At 30.7% G+C, this 21,100-nt stretch overlaps 2 protein-coding genes and 1 long non-coding RNA gene across 3 annotated transcripts; 2 read left to right on the top strand and 1 right to left on the bottom strand.

The window, feature by feature from the left end:
- The first annotated feature begins 8,643 nt into the window (after positions 1-8,643).
- Positions 8,644-9,558, top strand: LOC145954156 (putative B3 domain-containing protein At1g78640). The gene is made up of 2 exons (XM_083067907.1): positions 8,644-8,982; positions 9,070-9,558. The coding sequence occupies exons 1-2, from the start codon at positions 8,798-8,800 to the stop codon at positions 9,422-9,424; spliced, it is 540 nt and encodes a 179-aa protein (XP_082924033.1). The 5' UTR covers positions 8,644-8,797; the 3' UTR covers positions 9,425-9,558.
- Positions 9,559-9,959: 401 nt separating this feature from the next.
- Positions 9,960-12,819, bottom strand: LOC109789046 (uncharacterized). The gene is made up of 4 exons (XR_014431858.1): positions 11,921-12,819; positions 11,745-11,825; positions 10,163-10,705; positions 9,960-10,070 (listed from the first exon to the last, which is right to left on the bottom strand). It is a non-coding gene; the product is annotated as an uncharacterized LOC109789046 (long non-coding RNA).
- Positions 12,820-18,930: 6,111 nt separating this feature from the next.
- LOC145954716 (uncharacterized) lies at positions 18,931-20,722 on the top strand. The gene is made up of 4 exons (XM_083069406.1): positions 18,931-19,212; positions 19,793-20,035; positions 20,093-20,154; positions 20,281-20,722. Exons 1-4 carry the CDS (start codon positions 18,931-18,933, stop codon positions 20,720-20,722), a joined length of 1,029 nt encoding a protein of 342 aa, XP_082925532.1.
- Positions 20,723-21,100: the final 378 nt, after the last annotated feature.

The following is a 21,100-nucleotide window of genomic DNA, read 5'->3' on the forward strand; positions in this document are numbered from 1 at the left end:
CCAACACATATTAAAACAATAAAAAAGAGTAACTAAAAAAAAAGAATTTTTTCTAAGGTAAGCTTAGAGAGAAAGTAAAAATACCTTTGTTGTCGAACTTGGGGTTTTGGAAAACTAGTAGGATTTTGTCCAAGGAGAAGAGTCAGAGCCTCAATTAGGAACAAGTGAAGGTTGTGAGTGTAGGTTTCATGACTCACTTCGTCTACCTTATGCCTACCTTATGCCTTCTCGATCTATTTACTTTACTTTTCTACTTCTAGGAAGGGTAGAATTGACAGGTTAGGGTTCAATGGGAGTACAAGAAAAAGGGGGTGTCAGCCACATTAGGACTTAGGGTTCATATTTTTCTATTGGGAAGGAAAACTTTGACAAGCTAGGGTTCATTGAGAGTGAATACAGAAGGGGTATGAGCCATACTAGGACTCAAGGTTCGTGTTTTGCTTTCGGGAAGGGGAGAATTGATGAGTTAGGGTAGATGTGTGCAGAAGGGGGCATGAGGCACTGGGTTCATGTTTAATGTGTGAATAGTTTTGACTTGGACGATTTTAGTGAATTTCGGGTTTCTTTATTTGTATGATTAGTTTTATTAATTAATTTTCAATTCTTTGTGTAAGCTAAATAGACACTAATATTTAATATATTATTTTTTATAAAACAAACCGATTGAGTAATGGGTTTCGTCCATAATTATAAATTTTTAAAAATATATAGTGTTAGCTAAACTGACACTAACATCTATTATAATATATATTAAAATAATATTTTTATTTAGCGTCTGCTTTGACCAATGCAAATAAAATAATTAATAAAATAATACAAAAAATTATATGATTGTTGTTTATTGTCCGTCTAGAGTTACCTTAACCGACGTTATATGCGTCTGCTCCATGGCCAACGCTGTGACACCCTTACTACCCCAACACATATATAAATATTAATCATATAAATAAATTTAAAGAATAAAATTTTCAACGTTGGTAAAAGGGTTCACATAAAACTTCATAACTGTTCTTTCTTCAATGTCCAAAATAACTAGAAATAAAACTTAGAAAGTAAAATCTAAGAGTTTACAAATCGTTTTCAAAAGACAAGATATAACTCAAAAATACATATAAAAATCTATATCCTAGAATTTTCTGCCCCGATGTCACAATATCAGAGCACACCCACAATTCAACTGTTGGCATCCTAGATGCCACTCAAAGCCGGATCTTCCTCACCTAAAAATATCCACAAATCGTACGGTGAGAAAAGAAAATATCTATATATATATAGCACATAAGAAAACACAACATATTATCTCGTTGTAACTTAATATTCATAAATATTTCAGCATAACGTATATCAATCAACCATGAATCGTCATCACATCATAATTCTCAATCACACCAATCATCACAAATCTTGCACTTCACACTATGCCAAGGTCACGCTACCCATTTAACAATCCAAGGTCGTGCTCACCCCTGATATAACACTGTGCCAAGGTCACGTTACCCCTAACCTAGGGTCGTGCTCACCCCTGACATGTTAACCAAGGTCACGATACCCACGTAACAATCCAGAGCCGTGCTCACCCTTGATATAACACTGTGCCAAGGTCACGTTATCCCTAACCTAGGGTCGTGCTCACCCCTGACATGTTAACCAAGGTCATGATACCCACGTAACAATCCAGAGCCGTGCTCACCCCTGATATAACACTGTACCAAGGTCACGTTATCTCTAACCTAGGGCCGTGCTCACCCCTGACATGTTGACCAAGGTTACGATACTCATGTAACAATCTCGGGCCGTGCTCACCCCTGGTCATAGGTGTGAAGAACCACAATCACATCACAATCCACACAATTCTTACAATTAACACTATGTCAAGGCCACGCCACAATTGACATAAATGATACATGTTAATTGTCTCACTCATCCCACATCATGTCAGGGTCACGCCCTCCCTGTAGCATCACTTACCCAGGGGCCGTGCCATCCCTGGTCATTGATGTGAGGTACCACAATCACAGTCATAATCATATCCACACAACATCCATCTCATATTTCAATTCCATGCATAATTCCATATTACATACACAACAGATAAGTCCAACAAAATAAGGGTTTACATATCCCTCAAACAATTCACATCTAAATCATCAATTTCCATCAAGTGATATAACAATAACATTCATAGATTAATATAATAATTAATGGAATTACCAATTTAATATAATATTAACATAAACGGTAAAACCCCCAATTATTCCATCACCTAACTCACAGACACTTTTCTATAATTTCGTTCTCCCTCTCTGATCATCATTCTTACAAATTAAATATATATTCATAGTTCTAAATATATACAGAATCATATAAGACAAATAATTCTTCAAACAGAAAATAATTATAAAATTACTCATAATTCTACGGGTTCTTCCTCTACCCGATTCCCTCATGTAACTCTACATATAAATAATTCCCTTTTTCCCCGTACCTGGATAAATAAGAACTAGGGCAGAACCTCCTCCTCTAGATTCCTCTTGGTCTTCAGGAAGAAGAAGAGGGAAAGAAGAGAGAACAGAAGAGAAGAAAGAATGAGAATGAGAGGTGTGTGAAAAATGAGAAGTGAAGCCCCCTATTTATAGGAATTCTGGCTCACCTACCACTACGGCCCGTTCTAAAAGCGGAACGGCCCGTTCTGGGCCCTTAAAACCTACGTAAATTTCTCAACTGGAACGGCCCGTTCTAAAACCAGAACAGCTCGTTCTCAAACCCAGCAGAACGGCCCGTTTTGCTTCCAGAACGGTTCGTTCTCCAAACCAGAACGACCCGTTCTCCAATTGGAACGGCCCGTTCTGCCACTACATTTTTAGGCATTCATCCTATTCCGGAATGGCCCGTTTCAATTTTGAAACAGCCCGTTCCGGGCCACGAATTGGGCCTTTGGCCCACGAAAAATGGGCTGTTACAAACGCTACTTTCTTGCATTCTTGTAGTGATTGACATTGATATTGATGGAACATCTTTTTCTTTACAAGAATTAACTAAAACAAAAGAAGCACATGAACCTCTAATTTTGACACAGTCAAATGTAATGAGTAGTGACCAACAATTTCACCAAAGAATTTCGCCACAAACAAATCATCTTGATTCAAATGTTGATTTTGCAACAAACTTATGTGACAATAATCATATCAATGTTCAACAAGATGATGAAATTAGAGATGACAACTCATCTGACAAAGGTAACAATGATAAATTTATTGTTTATTGGTGTTTTTTTAATTCATTGTTTCTTGGTGTATTTTTTTTTAAATTCATTGTTTCTTGGTGAATTTTTCTTTCTTTAAAGGGAAATTCAATTTAATGATAATTATGCATGTAGGTAACCAAACATGTCTCTCGAGAACATAGACGTTCCAGAACATTTGATAACCATGCAAAATATTTCAGAAAATTTGACAACTATCGAACTAACATAATCCACTAGATCGATCTTTATCTATGATGGTCTCCTTCAATATTTTAGAAAAAATCTTATCTAGTTTGTTTTGTTTTGTTTTTCTTTTTCTTTTATTCTTTTTTGTTTTCTAGTTCTTTTCATTTATTAAGCTTCTTTCAATATGTTCTTTTGACTTTTGTTTATGGTCAATCTAACATAATATATAATAATACTGATTTTCTATTTCTCTTTTTGTGAAAATGACTTTTATTTCCTATATGTGCAATTGCCAGTTACAAAAATGACTTTTATTTCCTATATGTGCAATTGCCCATTAGTTTCCAGTCGTTGTTTAAATTTGGAAAAACAATGAATATATATATGTATGGATTCTTCATATTGTTTTTCCAAATTTAAACAAAGGTAAGAAACTAAATTAGCAATTGCATATATTGGAAATGAGAATTAAAAAATTCATTTTCACCAAAAAAGAAATAGGCAATCTGTATTATTAATTTATTATATATCATGTCAGATTGACCATAAACGAAAGTCAAAAGAGCATATTGAAAGAAACTCAATAAATGAAAATAACTAGAAAAGAAAAAAGAATAAAAAAAAGGCAAGACAAAAAAAAACAAACTAAATAAGAATTTTTCTAAAATATTGAACAAGACCGTCATAGATAAAGATCAATCTAATGCATTCTGTTGTTGTTGGATAGTTGTCAAATTTTCCGACACATTTTGCATGGTTACCAAATGTTCTGAAACCTCTGTCTTTTGGAGAGACGTGTTTTGCTCCCTACATGCATAGTAATTATTAAATTAAGTTTCCTTTCTATGAAGAGAATACACCAAGAAACAATGAATTTAAAGAAAATACACCAAAAAATCATAAATTTAGAGTGGAAAGAAGACGGCGATAATTATAGAAAGTAAAGAGAGAAGAATAAATCAAAGAAGATATATTAATAACTAAAACTGAAAGAATATAGATACACCGGTGCGTACCTTTGTTCACGGTTGTATTGTTCCTCTTCTTTAGAGCATCCATTCTTGCTTATATCTTGCTTTAATTTGCTCCAATTTAGTGAAGGTAATGCTAGTTGATATATTACATATATAGGATGGACACGTGTGTATATATATTACATCCAAACCTGATCGTTTTACAACTGCCTCACTCATAACCGTTTTCTGAATACATCCAACTATAATACTCATTAACTTTATCATATATATATATATAGTGACAGATCCAGAAATTTTAGATAGTGAAAGCAATACTTATTCATATATTTATAATATTAAAAATTTTACATATAACTTTTAAAAGTATAAAAATATATCATAATTATTTTTTTATAAGTTTTTATATTTATAATTATGATTAGTAATGAAAATAAATTAGGTCAAATTAAGTTATATTATAATTTAATAAGGTTTGAACCTAACTTTTTTTAAAAATACATGTTTTAAATATGATTTATTTATCTGTCATAGACATTTTTTAAATGTTTAGTTAAAATTATAATCCTAAAACCTACTTTATAATATTTTAATATTAATAAAAAAAATAAATTTATTAAATTGTATAAAAATTAAGTTTAATTTATTTATGATATAAATATATTTTTAATATCTAATGTAAATTTTAAAATGATAATTTATTTTAAAATATATTTTATAATAAATTATAAATAGAACATAAATATTATAATATTTTCTATTTTTATTTTTTTTAATCAACGTATATAATCTTACAATCTTTACTATTTTAATTTATTTTAATCAATATATACAATAAATAGAAAGCAGAAAAGGTAAACATACATGTTGCAAATTTTATTTTATTAAAAATTAATTTTTTTAATATATTACATTATATATGTGAGCATTAATATATATATATATAGATAATATTATAATTAAACTTTAAAAAAAATTATTTTGTTATTAAAGAATACTCTTTATCACATATGAGAACTAATCTCGTTCAAAAGTTTGACAAATATCAAATAAATTAACAACCTTTTTAAATTTATATTTTATACATTTGATAATTTAAATATATATATATATAATATATATATATATTATTAAAATTAGAATATAAATTTTTATTTTTAAAATACATATTCTTTAAATAAAAAATATATGTATATAAAATGGTAGTGGGGGCCCACTCTTGTCTAAGTAGATCCGTCCTTATATATATATATATATATATAACATAATATTTTACTTATTTGAAAGTCTATTGAGTATTTAATTAGGACTTTAGATAATTCATAAACTTATTAATTAACAGACAACTAAAATGATTTTAAAATATTTAAAATGAAAATTAATTAATAGAATAATACTAATAAAAAATATTATTTATAATTACTTAAATAGCTAAGTTGATCTGTTTGGCTATAAGACTTATTTATTTGCACTTTTTTCCCCTCTTTATTTTGCTCAGGGTTTCTTTTCTAGTAATAATAATAAATATAAGGGTAGAAGGTTTATCTCTATTTATTCTTTATTTTCTTTTCAATTTGTTTTGTTGTATGAGTTTCTTTTATTTGTGTGAATAATGACAACAAGTATATATATATATATATATATATGAGGAGGGTTCAAACGACACCGGTGTAACTTTTACTAAGTGTTACACCGCTCAATAACTTTAAATTATGAATTTTGTAAATCCAACCGTTAGATTGAAAGTTATTTACTCTTAGATCATATATACAAAATTTTATATTAATCTAAGATGCTTTGATACTTCATTCTTATAAAACAAAATTGACGTAATATATTTATTTCAAAATATACTAAAATATGAACACTTTGATTACTCTCAAGTTGTTGTTCAATTTTAACAAAATTTGATATTTACATATAAAGTGATATGAATTTTCAATCTAACGGTTAAATTTACAAAATTTTTATTTAATTTAAAGTTATTGAGCGGTGTAACACTTAGTAAAAGTTACACCGGTGTCGTTTGAACCTTCCTATATATATATATATATATATATATATATTTCTACAATATACATTTTTTTTCTTCTTATTTGTAATCTATATCATACATCAATTATTAATTATGAATATTTTTATTGTATTCATCATGTAGGTTCAGCGATTAGTATTCAAACATTACTTGCAACCATTTTATTCAACTTTTGTATATTATATGTTTATGCTATTTCCAAATTGAAACTACTATAGGCAATTTATGTGATGTCAAACTCAAATGGGTCATCAAAATTCCATTCACAGCCAATCATATACATACTTTTATATATCGGGTAGCAACTAAACTAGAAAATGCACATAGTGAAAATGAAAGTAAAAAAAATTCATTTACACTAAAATATAAATGAACAACTTATTATGTGTTTTATCAGACTGAAAATAAAAAAAAAATAAAAAAGAAAGTACTTTAAGAAGTTCAAGAATTGATGAGAGCTAGAAAAAAAAAAAAAAAAAAAAAAAAAACTATCGATGAAGTTTTCTATAACGTTGAGGGCCACCATGATTGTCTAATATTAATCTAGCCGATATTATTGTTGATGGATTGTTTAAAAAAAAAATTGCACATTTTGCATGGTTGTCGGTATTGAAAATTGGTAACCATGCACAATGAACGTTTGGAAAGCATATAGACTTTATGAGAATATTTGGCAACTATGGAACTACAGAAGTTGCTAGATCATTTTGAAACCATGCAGAATGAGACAGAATATTTGACAAACATGAAGTAGAAAAATCAATTTATGGCAATTGTGGAGTAGCACCAAAATGATCTAGAAGATTTGGCAACACATGTGGACCCTTGGGAAATCAAGCAATAATTGCAAGTCTTTTATTTGAATAACCGACTCTTGATGTTGAAAACCAAAGAGTGAGAAATTTATGCTTCTTGTGTTGAAAAAGGATAAGTTCACATTTGGGATGTGGACACAAAGACCAAACACTCTCCTTTTCAACAGAAAAATAAAATTCTTATATTTTTACTATAAAATAAAATTAAGACTTTTAAAATAAATTAATAGAAATAGCATTATAATCTCATCATATTCATTTTATTTTTCTAACTTTTTGAACTATACAGATGTATTAATTAATATTTAATAATTAAATAATTTAAACATTTTATTTGTCACTATACGATAAGATAAATATTTATCTCAATTAAATCTTTAAAAAAACTATTTTGATAATCACTCTAATTTCTAATTTTGTAATACTATTTTATAAACACTACATGCATGTAAAAAATCATTTTAATATAGTTTAATGTTTTAAATAAGACATTATTTTTTTAGTATTTATTTTAGTATTTTCAATTTAAAAAATAAGTAAATACCACTAATATCAAATTAATGTTCACTAAAACTAAAATTTATTTTAAAATTAATATAATATTATATTTTTCAAGTTATTCTCTTTTTAAATTGTTTATTATGAGATTGATGTAAAAAAAATTAAATTGATTTCATATTTTAATGTTTGTTCAAATAAGTTGAGTATAAGAAAATAAATAAATTTTTAACATATAAAAATATCATTTAATAATTTAAATTTTAATTAATATATAAAAATAAAAAATAAAAATGAAGGGATCTAATGCACTGGCCTCACTTGTCCTTCCATTAGCACTATCACAGCCTTGTAGAGGGGAGAGGGAAATATAATAAGTATTTTTTTTTTATAATGTTAGGAAACATATATCAAGTATTATATTTTTTTAACAATAATTTTGGTACTTTGGATATACTGATTTTGTTTGTAACTAACTTCTAATAAGAAACCTGACTAACCACTTTGAAGGGACTCTTTTCTTAATCAAGTTTTATGTTTAATTATTATTGAAACACTTGGTTGATTATCTTTTTATAGTTTTCACTCTAAAAACGTTATTTTTATCCACATTCTCAAACTGAAAATCATATTAATCGTGAGTTCAGATTCACTTAAGTCAACAACAGTTGACAATTGGTAGTATGATATAATAAGAAGATAGATTTAGATAAAACATGCTTATTAATAAAGTTTTTGTGGGTTTATTAAGTGTCCAAATGTCGCTACTCTTGTTATGTAGGAAGAAAATACTATACAGTAGGAAACTGAAAAACCCTTATACTATGTGCATATCATATAACTAAATTAGTGTATGTCCATGCATTAGCATGACATTTATCACCGTATATGAAGAAGGAAAACAGTTATAGCAGTTACTGAGGCAGTTATAGTTGGTACGATTGGATTTGGGTATATATATAGAAACCATGCAAGCCAAGGCATGACATAACTATTAGAGCAACGCTAAGCTACAGAGAGAGAGAGAGAGAAAAGAATCCAAAGAATGGATGCTGCAAGAAAAGGTAAAGAGAAGGCTACTGAAGAAAATATTTGGAAAGAAAAAGAAGAAGAAGAGGAGGAGGAGGAGAAACGAAGGCAGGAATTAGCCAAATATATGCTCCAAAGGTTCCCAGATGTTGCCACTGCAGACCACGACACAAAACTCGAAAGATTAGAACAATGCCTCAGGTATTAATATATTTCTCTTCAATTTATTCTTGTCATATCACTCCCTTTCTTTGCTGAAAGAAAATTAAGGTTCTTAATTTGGTGTAGGGAACTAGAGTGTGAAGAGCAGCAGAATGTGGTAAAGAAGCAGTTACATGACCCCTGGAAAATAAAGGTACCCTTGCAACTGTGTGATTTGATGGACAAAGTGGTGCTATCTGGTACGGCATCTGAAGATGAGACTGAAGAAAAGGGATATGAATTTGAGGTTTTGGATGTGGACACAAACACCAAGCACACTCTCCGTTTAGTCAAAAGGACAAATTCTATTGTTTTCACGGGCAACTGGACCAAAGATTTTATCTTGAGAAGGGACTTAAAGTTGCACGATTTTGTTGGCTTTTATTGGGATGATATCCACAAGCGCTATAATTTTTCTGTTCTTAAACGGGAAGATTTATAGTTTACAATTCATTCATTTTAGAAAACTCCATCAAGTATTCATGTTCATTCATTTCTTACAAGTACTCTTCAGTGCTTTCTTTTCATTTTTTTCTTGCTGTCAGTCTGATACAGTAAATAATAATACAAGAAGTTGTGCAGTTTTGTTTCTTGTGTAAATGAGTTTTCTCTTTCACTACCATCATATGTTCATTTGCTAGTTTAGTTACTACCCGCTATATAATACTACAAAAGAATGTGTGGTTTTTGCCTGTTATTTTGGCAGTTTTGGTGGTTCAAAAACCCCCCACAAATGTTGGTAGTGGTGGAAATGCAGCAAGTGTATCCAAATTATAATTGTGTTCCCAGAGTGTTAAATGAATGTCATAAAAAAATTCAAATAAGACATTTTGGAAAAAATCTCTCTCACAAGTATTCGTAAAGCAGGTTCTGCATCTGGCTTTTGAAGTCGCTCAAGAAGAACATAGGCAGCTAGTGGGTGTTCTGACTGCTCAACCAATTTAGGCACTAGAGCAACAAGGTCTGCTTGCAAATTCTTAGGAGCCTTGTCCAATACAAGAGCAATTTTTTGGAGTGAGCCCATCCAAAGCTCTTAGTGAGCTTACAATCAAACCTAAGAGCTCCTCAGACTGTTCTGGCCACTTGGTCTGAAGTTGCAAATTCACACAATCAAAACTATAGATACATATGTGCAAAAAAAAAAAAAAAAAAATCAGCTCTTATGAATATAAATTTGTACCTTTGACCGAAAGGATGAATTTTCTGAAGCAGTGGCAGATGTCTCTGGCGAACAAATAGGCTGTCCAGGAAGAGCTTTTCCCTGAATACCTTTCCCATTTAAATCAGAGCTCTGCACAGCAGATGTATTACTGCTTTCTTCAACAACAGAATCCAATCTCTCATTAACAGGAACTTGTGCAGACTCCATTCTTCCATTTTCTCTTTCACACTCAAGAGGACTAGCAGCTCCACTGCCATCTGAAGAAGGTTTAGAGCATGATTCAACAGAATCAGCAACAGGACCCACTTCAGAAGGCTGGCAGCAGAGAATTAGAGGAAGAAAAGAAGTGGCCTACCTCATTCTGGTGTTGCCTGAAGCTTTGACAACTTGCTTTCTCAAGTTTTGGCACTGAAATCCATCCAATATATCTTCAGCATCTAAACATACGTTTTGAATCTGCCTGAGCCATTCACGCAACCCATGCTTCTGCTCCCTCTTCTCCTCAGCATCCAACAACACACCTTTCACAATTGACAAGGTGTCTTTGATCCCTTGCACATCCTCATACACATGATAAGCACCAGAAGAATATATAAAGCCCAGAACCCATATGATAAGAGCAATAAAACTATAATTCAACCAGTACGCATTATAAAATCCATAACAAAACACCCTGACTTCACAACAAGTGAGAAGCTAAGAGGTAAAACATATAATCATAATTATAGCATATGGCTGAAGTATGAGATAGAAATCTGCTTACAAGTTTTATTGTACATTAAGAGGTTTAAGCTATGAAGCACTGATAATTTAAATTGCTTCACATATGAGTACCATATACATATCTAATACCAATACTTTTGGATACTTTATCAATATGTATCACTGAAGTATCCGAAACTTTTAAAAAAATTATTAAAACCCAATATTACTACATGAGACATAGAAGCGGGTATAATATAAAAAAAATTGGACCAAACACTACTTTCATTAGCAGCCAAGGTCACAACAGGCAAGCAGCCACAAGAATTTGGATTTCTCATCTCCATCAGTCTTCAGTTGTCATCTTCAGGGTTTGGTATGATCCTTTAAAATGTTTGGCAGCTCATTCATCTGAATTTTATGGCTACGGTGGGTTCAGTAGGATTGTAAGATCATGACAATTATACGACTAAACAAAATATCTGAACATGATCCAAGCATAAATGAGTATGCTGGAATCAAGATCACTCCACCATTCCAATCTCACAATAGCATTGAAATTTTGACAACCATGATAACCAGACATTTTACTACTAAACAGAATGAAACCAAAGCTCAAATCTCAAAAAGAGAAATTCAATTTCGAGTAGTGCAAAAATACTTTCTAAGTTCCAACTGCAGGTCAATAAGTGATACAAAACCCTTCATGATTCAAGGATATATAAAGCTTTGCAGCAATTTCGGCAAACAAAACATTGGAGATCTCAAGCAAAATATATTTTTTTTAAGGAAAAAAAGGAATCTACTCTGGTGATATACGTACACACAAAATAAATAAACAAATTAACACATACACATGCTATAAAGAATAAGAACCTTATGTTCAGAATATTGTTACCAACCTTCAACTCTGCTATCTCTTGTTCTCGTTTTGCAAATGTTACAATGAATGCAGCTTCCTTTTCTTTGCTTTTTCAAGCTGATAACCAGTAGAAAAGTGAAATGGCTCAGTGAAATATGATCAACGTATATTGGATCATTTGAAGCATAAAAATTAAAAACTAGATTCTGAACCTGCTCTCTTAAAGACTCTTCAGATGATTTCAGAGCTTGAAGATAATTAATCACCAATTTTGGTGCTAGAAAGTATAAAGAAGAAATAATTGCTTAGCTATATATTTAAAACACAAAACAACTATTAACAAAACCATATCATGGATAAAAAACATATCTGTTACTTGCAAAATAATAAGCATGAACTAACCTGGAGTGGTCCCGGCATATAAAAGGTTCATTTTGAAATGAAAAATGCCACTTCTTAATCTCAGATTTTGCAGCCTCAAGTTCATTATGGAATTATACAATGAACTGGTAAACATTTTTAGAAAACAAAGAAGGTACAAGTCAACCTATATACTGAACTTTGGGCCACTCTGTTAGGATACTCAACTCCAACAGCTTAGGCTCAGCTATGTGAATTTTTTCAAACTAACAAATGGAATTAAAAATAGTGTGTAAATTTTTTTGTAACCTCTGAAAAATTTGTTCCACCTAAAACCTATGAACAAAAAAATTATAATGAAATATTATACAAAGCAAAAAAAGGGAATCAAAATGGATATGAATCGAAAACTCACCTTAAATGGAAGCAATCAATCGAAGAACAGCGTAGAGAAGAGAAAGATTAAAAAGCTCTTGCGAATCACTAACCCCAAATTGAACACTTAGCGAAATGCTTTCATCACAAATTGGCTCACGAACGACTGTGTTGAGCGTAAAATGAAGCTGAAGGTTTGACGGAAAAAGAAGTTTGAGAGTGAAGCAGAAGATTTAACGGAAGAAGAAGCGGAGGTTTGACGGCAGAAGCGAAGCAGAGCATGCGTTGAAGTGAAGCAGAGCGTACCTTGGTAGGATTTTTTTATTTTGAATTTAAATTCTTTAACTCTTTTATTTTAATTCTTTTAATGAAAATTGTACTAATTTCCATCAATTGAACCAATTCGATTTGCCAACTCAGCCTGCTCAAACTTAAATTATAATATCAAGTAGTTAATTTAACGGTAATAATAACGGTTACACAAAGAAGAAAAATGGATAATAACAAATAAAAATATATATATTTCATTGGACAATCAAAAATAATTAATTTGATCGTTGGAGTCCTTTTTGCAGGTACATCCGAGATGCTTGGAGAAAGGTGACTAATCTCGAAGACCAACTTCAAAGACTAATCTCTCGTAATCTCTTATGAGACCAAGATAAAGAAGATGATCAATCTAACTCGAAGAACATTATGGTAAGAACAAGAATAAAAGTATATTTTAATTAATTGTATGTGACAAGAGTTAAACATTGTGGCGGTTTAAAATCATAAAAAATTTAATTATTTTATGGCGGTTAAAATAATACCTAGAATTGTAACATTTTGTAGCAATTTATTAAAACCGTCGAAAAAAATTGCGACTAATTAACTAAATTTTTTAGTGTAAAAAGTATATATGCTAGGCTGTGAATGAAAATTGAGGAGAGATTTTTACAAAATGAATATATCTCTAGTCTTTTTCTAAATGAAAAATTGATTACAAGTCCAGGGAGTTCAACAATAATCACTAAAAAAAAGTAAGTGATTAGTAGCGGTTATTTTCTGGGGTTTAGAGAAATCGCCAAAAAAAATAGTATATTTCCAACAGTTATTTTAACCACCACAACATGATTTTATTCTACCACTTTTAATTGATTTTTAAGTGGCTGGCTTAAAATCGTCTCAATATTTTAAGTATTTTATTTTAATCATCTATGTTAGTAATAGAAAAAAAAATATATAGAACGCTCTTATTAATGTATTCAAAAGTCAAAAACCTAGACACAACTTTAGAACTCTGGTTCTTTCAAAAACCAAAAACGGTTCCCCTGCCTCAAACTCGACGACCGCAAAAGACTAAAATCCTACTCTGACTTAAAAAAGTTAATGTCTTCATCAAGATCGACGCTCACCATTCGATTGAATAGGACTTTTCAAAATCGATTATCTATGTTATTAAGTTAAAAAATTGTTAAAATGGCTCATCTCATTTCACTTTCACATGCGCACTCTCATTCTCGCACCAACTCTTGTCCCACCCTCTTCTGCTCTCGTTGTCGTCGTGCGTGTCGGCTTTGGAGCTTCGTCGTCATCCTCCATCGCACCAGGTAAGTAGTGATTGTTTAGGGTTTATGCTTTTGCTATCTAAGCTTTGGGCAGGGGTGCATATAGATTTATTAAAATGAAATGATTATCTTAAAACTGTTAATGTTTTACTTGCCCTATAGTATTTTGGTTGAAAAATATGTGTTAAGTCATTGATGCTTGGTGTAGTGATACCGACACAATTTGATTTAATACTACTAAAATTTCTCTTATTACATGCGATATTTTTTTATGAATTTTCATAAAAATTCGCAGGGAACATTGTTTTTACAAATTTTTTTGCGACATTTTCATGCAAATTTTTTCGTAAGTAATTCTGAAAGAATATTTTTTACGAAAAAATTAAAGAAATTACTATAAATTTTATCAACAATTTTTCAAATTTTAAACGCTTATAATGAATTCATCCGAAACATTTGTTTCCATGTCTTCAACATGTAATACATAATCTTTTAAATTCTAAGATTCTAGATTATAAGTCTAACATTGAACTATACAAATCAACTTGTAAGGTAAGTGTTGTCCCAACTTATAGACTCTTTAATTGTTTTATTTTTAATTGATGTGGGACTTGAAGTTTTTTCAAAATATTAAACTTATAAATTTAAATATTTTTTTTATTTTTCTTGCAGATTAAAATTTGTAGGAAAATGTGCAAGAAAAGTTACCTGCAAAATTTTTCTACCATTTAGTAAACATTACTTGAGAATTTATTTTTGAAAGAAAATTTGCACGAAACAAAATAAAATTCTTACAATATTTTCTGCAAATTTTTACCATGGAAAAAAATTTCTATGATCATTAAAATTGTAAGAAAATTTGTAAGAAATGTCTGTAAATTATTTTTCGCAACTAAGTGCGGAAAAAATTTCTACGAATATTTTTTTGCAAGAAAATTCGTAAAAAGTTTCTGCAAATATTTTTTTGCAGAAAAATTTACAGGAAAATGACACTTTTCTAGTAGTGAAAGTTTTCCACATTGTTTATACTTACATATGTATTTAGTGTTGATTTATATTTCTTAATAGTTATTGTGTGTCAATGATGAGGTAATTGAATATATTTTAAGTCAAAGTTGCTCGATGTATTCACACAATTTGATTAAAGTCTACATAATTATTTATGCTTATAGGTTATTGGGGATTTTAAACTGTCAAAAAATATAAAACAAGTTAAATAAAAATATAATTTTGTGGGGGTTTATAACCTCCAGAAGCATTCAATTAGTAAAATTAAAATGTATTTTGTGGGGGTTTAAAACTGTCACAAAATAATTGAATTTTCTTACACCAAAACAAGCGTTTACAGAATATCCATTACAAACCATTTTTAGCGATCGTAGATCTGACAGTTGTTGATGACACTAGAAATATGATTTGTGGCGATTTTTAACCACCAGAAACATCTAAAATAACCACCACAAATTACACATTTTTTCTGTAGTGAATGGCTTGAGGTGTTTTGGAAGAGCTTATTTTAGCCAAAAAAAAATGACTTACAATCTTTTATAATCTTTTCTTAAATTTTTCTCAACAAACTTCACAATTGCAATAATATTGAGTAAGTATTTAATTAGGTCCTAAAGTAATTGCAACTGCCTTTAACTCCTTGAAGTTATTGCAATTAGGGATGGCAACGGGGTGGGTCGGGTACGGGTTTTATGATATCCGTTCCCGTCCCCGCGAGTTAAACCCATCCCCGTCCTCGTCCTCATACCCGTCGGCTATAGATTTTCATCCTCATTCCCATCCCCGTCGGGTATCGGGTATACCTGTACCCGTACCCGTCAATTTTTTTATTTTTTATTTTTTGTAAAAAAAATGATATTTTTAAATTATTTTTTTATTATATTATAATTATAATTAGATTATTTCTTTATCTCATATTATAATAAATAATCACACATAAAAAAATATTAAATTTTTTTAATATAATTAAATTAAAAGTGAGTATTAAATTAAAAATGAGAACGGGACGGGTACGGGTACGGGTACAGGATAGATAAGTACATACCCGTACCCGATTTAATATATCGGATTTTATCCGTACCTGGTCAAACTGGATATTTCCTGTCAAAGTTGGGACGGGTTCGGATATTACCCCGAGGATATGAGTATATTTTTCATCCGTAATTGCAACTGCCATTCCAACTGTTATAACCGTACGCGTTTTCCTTCTCAATGTAGTATATCAGCTGTGAATTTTGTTATGTTAGGTACCTATAATATGTACACATGATGGAAAAGTACATGAGGCTATGTTAGCAACTAAGTTTGCCAAGAATATCCTATGATGCATGAACGCAACAAACACATCAATGTACTTTTTATTTCGTCTTTGAACAAACAAATGATGGAACTGTGAAAGTAATTTTCTGTAGGAACAATAAGTTGCAGACGCTACAACATACCACATGTTACCAATTAAGTTGATTTATATTCATTTGCAACATTTGTTAGCTGAGATTTTTTGTTTGTTAGCTGAATATTTTGTCATGAATATCTTATTAATTATTTTATTACCTTTTTATCTTTACTCGTTGTACAAATTTTTATAAAAATAACTATATGAAAAAAATATGAGAGTTGCTACGGTACCCTTAAAGATTGAAGGGTTTCAATACATTCTTTTATGTAAATTTATAAAAATTTTAAAAAAAACTAATTTAATTATAAAACAAATAATTCAAATTATATTTATAAAATGAAAAGTAAGATAAAATTATAAAAATTAAAATTATAAGATTTCAATAATGTTATAAAACATTAAAAAGAAAAGAATTAATAAATAGTAGAAATAAAAAATTATTAAAATTATAATATAGAAATTCAAAAATTTAAGACAAAAGACAAACATATACTTAAAAAATTATTAAAATTAAAATATAGAAATTTAAAAATTTTAAGTGAAAAGACAAAAAATATACTTAAAAATTATTAAAATTAAACTATTTAAATATATAATAATATTATTACAAATAAAATTAGAATATATAAAAAAAATAAAATGACTAAATAATTTTAAAAATTTTAAAAATAAAATATCATAAATATTATTTAAATAAATTATTAAAAATATAAAATATAAAATAAAATTATAATTATAACTGTACCGGTACTCTCTCAAATAATATGGGCACCGTAGAAATTCTCAAAGAATATTTCTTTGTTTAAATAAAGTTCTCTTATAGGTGCATACATACCAAGTGGAGGAACAATCATATCCATCATAAAGTTCACATCAATTTCCACTAAAAGCGATAAGATGTGCTCCCCATCCATCAACCAAACAAACGAGGCAATGAAACGTATGAAATGAAACTATATATTATGAAAGTGCAATTGATGAGATCATGAGACCGATGTGAAAGTTCTCTCATCGTATCATATTATAATTCTAATTATATATATAAAAAAAAATAACTCAGAAAATTAACTTAAGTATAAAGAAAAACGATAACGATTTATAAATCATATCTAATTCTAAAGCTCCTTAGCTGAATTTAACCAATCATTTTGAACCAATCTTATTCATTTAGTGGGGAAAAATAGTTTTCAAAGTTCTGTTGCAAATTGACAATAAATTTGCATCATTGATTATTCAACGAATAATTTTCAAACTTGACCTTTCAACAATGGAATATAGAAGCACCTAGGATGTAGTTTGGTCTACTGATTATAATTTTATATAAACTTTCTTTGGCAAAAAATAAACTATTGGGTCATTAATTGGTTAGAAAAGGTATATGTAAAGAAAATAAAAATGGGAGAATTGACGAAAAGCAATTCTTGGATGTTTACAAATTGCAATGTGTATTTTTTTTAATATTAATACGAGAATGATTACAAATAGTAAATGTATAAGACCAAAATATGCAATACAGCAAATGTGGCAGATTGATGTGTTCAATATTGTCGCAGAATCACAAGTCTTCCAACTATGATGCGCTCATCATAAGCAATGCAAATCCAGCTAAGGATCCCGCTTTAGAGTTTCATGATAAACACGTTTTAATTTAGATAAGTGTCTCTATAAATATTTATAAAAATAAATATATAATTTTTTTATAAGTTAAAATTAGTTTACATATGAATTAACAAAAATTAATTTATTTATAGATTAATTTGTAAATTTTTTATGTATTCTTTTAAAAATTAAAAATTAACTACTTACGGATAAATTAGTCTTTAACTTGTAGAAAAAATATTTTTTTTTATTTTTTATTTTTCTCTTATCAGTATTTTTTTTTTCAAAAGTTTATAATACATATTATGTTATCCGCGGAATAAAGAAAGCAACTACGTGGAATAAATCTTCCATCTCGTTCCAACTATTAAAAGAAAAATAAGAAATTATTAGTATACCAAAAATAAAAAAAGAAAACCCAAGTTGACCAATCTAATCTTATATATCACATACCATGCACTTACCCAACTTAAACCTTGCAGTGTTGTATTTTCCTTACATAACCCCTACCATTTTCTCAGCTTGGCATCTATAAACACAACACCACATCTTCCATCGTTTCCACACCTCGGAGAAAAACACAACACAAAGAAACACACATACATTCATTAACCTCTTCAACATAAAAAAAAAAAAAAAAAAAAAAACCTCGACATCATCATCAAACCTCGTGATTTTGATGGCAACTCACGTGATCCCTCCAAGAATCCTCAAGAACCTCCGTTACAACACAAGGGCACTCGACTCCTCCCACTCCACCATCCTGCCCTCCATCGCTCCGTCGCTAGTTATCGAGAAGCCATCGTCAGCAATGACGACGCTCCTTCCTCGATTGCGGAGCTGAACATCGAGGACTCGGAGCGGCTGTTCAGGTCGGTGTCGACCAGGCAGCTGCTCCGATCCTCCGTAGTGCTGCCACCGGGTGGGGCCGATGGTGGACTTAGGAATGTGGGTAATGAAGTCAAGGGTGTTCGAAAGAGGGGTGTTGAAGGATATGGTGATGGCCACCACGCGCGACACGTTGTACGCGAACTTCTGCGCCGACGAGGATGCCGCCGCAGCAAGGAGGAGCATAAGGGCGCTGAACGGCGGAAGGTTGCGTGGCATGCTCGCTTACGGTGTGGAAGACGCGCACGATAATGAAGGGTGTGACAGAAACCTTGAAGCGTTCCTTCACACTGTAGATGTTAGCAAATCGCTTCCACCTTCTTTTGTAAGTGCCTTTTCACCTCGTTAAAATGTGATACAAACTTCTAGAATAAGCTAGATTATTCTAGAAAAATACGTAAGTATATGCTAATAACTACTAGATACAAATTCTAGAATAATGTAAATAATTACATATAGATAGAAAACTCTAGAATAAATATCTCTAGAATCTTCTACATAAAACATGAATGGTAGTGTTGAGGTCTATAAATAGATCATGTACTCAACATTTGCATTCAAGCAACTACTAAGTCATTTTCACTACTCAAATCTATTCCAACTATTCTTCTAAGCTAGTTTCCTCTCAACTAAGCGTATCATTATAAATTTGTCTCCCCATTCTTTCTACCAATCAAATAAGTTTTTACTATTTGATAATTCATAAACTAACAGTGGTATCAGAGCTACGTTCAGTCATCTACTAGGCGTAGAAATATTACCCCACTACTTCCAAAAAATTTTCCAATATTCTACCCATTTTCAAAACAAAATTCTAATCCATGGCCAACACCATTCAACCCTCATCTATCCCTATTCCCATTTTTAATGGTGAAAATTATGATTTTTGGAGTACAAAATTGAAGACATATTTAACCTTCCAAGGTTTATGGGACACGATAGAAGAAGGATTTTCAACTTCAGAAGACACCTCATCCCTTACTACGGCTCAAAAAAAGGATTTGAAAGGGAACATACAAAAGAATTCAAAGGGGCTATTTATTTTGCAACAAGCTGTGACCGACACAATTTTTCTGAGAATCATGGGTGCAACAACAATCAAAGAAGCATGGACTACGCTACAGGAGGAGTTCGAAGGAAGTGAAAAGGTACGTGCCATAAAATTACAAACTCTAAAGCATAACTTTGAATTGTTAAATATCAAGGAATCTGAGACCGTAAATGACTACTATTCTAAGATAAAAGAAATAGTTAACCAAATGAGAGCGTACGGGGAAAATATTCTTGATAAAAAAAATTGTGGAGAAAATTCTAATTAGTGTTCCCCATAAGTATGCTCCAATTGTGACAACGATTGAACAAACAAATGATCTATCTACCTTATTAGTAACAGAGTTGATGGGGTCACTTATGAGCAAAGGTTGAATAGGCATGATGAAGACTCAACTGAAAATGCCTTTCAATCAAATCTCAAATTACGGTCTCAAAATAAAGATAAAAGGAATAATGGAGAAATTTCTAGAAATAAAGAGAATTCTAGAAATTTCTCTAGAAATTATCAGAATGAATATCCTCTATGCCGATATCGTGGAAAGCCACAATGTCGCCACTGCAATAAAGTTGGACATGTGGAGAAGTATTGTCACAACAAAAATAAGCATCAAACAAACTTTGCTGAAGAGAAAGAAGGTGAGCAAGATCTTTTCTATGCTAGCCAAGATTCCAATAGTGAAACAAGTGGAGGTTGGTACTTGGATAGCGGTTGCAACAATCATATGGCCAAAGATGCAAGCATCTTCAAGGATATTGACGAATCTGTCAAAGTGAAAGTCTGAATAGGGAACAACACTGTCATTGAATCAAAAGGCAAAGGCACAGTTATGGTGGAGACGAAGAAAGGTACGAGACTTATTACTGATGTTCTACTAGTTCCCAATCTCAAAGAAAATCTCTTGAGCATTGGCCAAATAATGGAGAAAGGTTATACTCTCCATTTCAAAGAAGGCACAGGTAAAATATATGACAATAAAAAGCTAGAGATCGGCTGAGTAAATGGAGAAGAGGAATAGAAGTTTCCCTATAAGCCTGAGACAAGGCCCTAACATTGCCATGAAAGCAGAAGTAGACGACTCTCATGGCTTTAGCATCAAAGATTTGGCCAGTTTAATACGCATGCCTTAAAGTTATTATATAAAAAATATATGATGAGAGAT

The sequence above is a fragment of the Cajanus cajan genome, chromosome 2, assembly GCF_000230855.2.
Source record: "Cajanus cajan strain Asha chromosome 2, NIPB_CcT2T_4, whole genome shotgun sequence".
NCBI classification, from domain to species: Eukaryota; Viridiplantae; Streptophyta; class Magnoliopsida; order Fabales; family Fabaceae; genus Cajanus; species Cajanus cajan.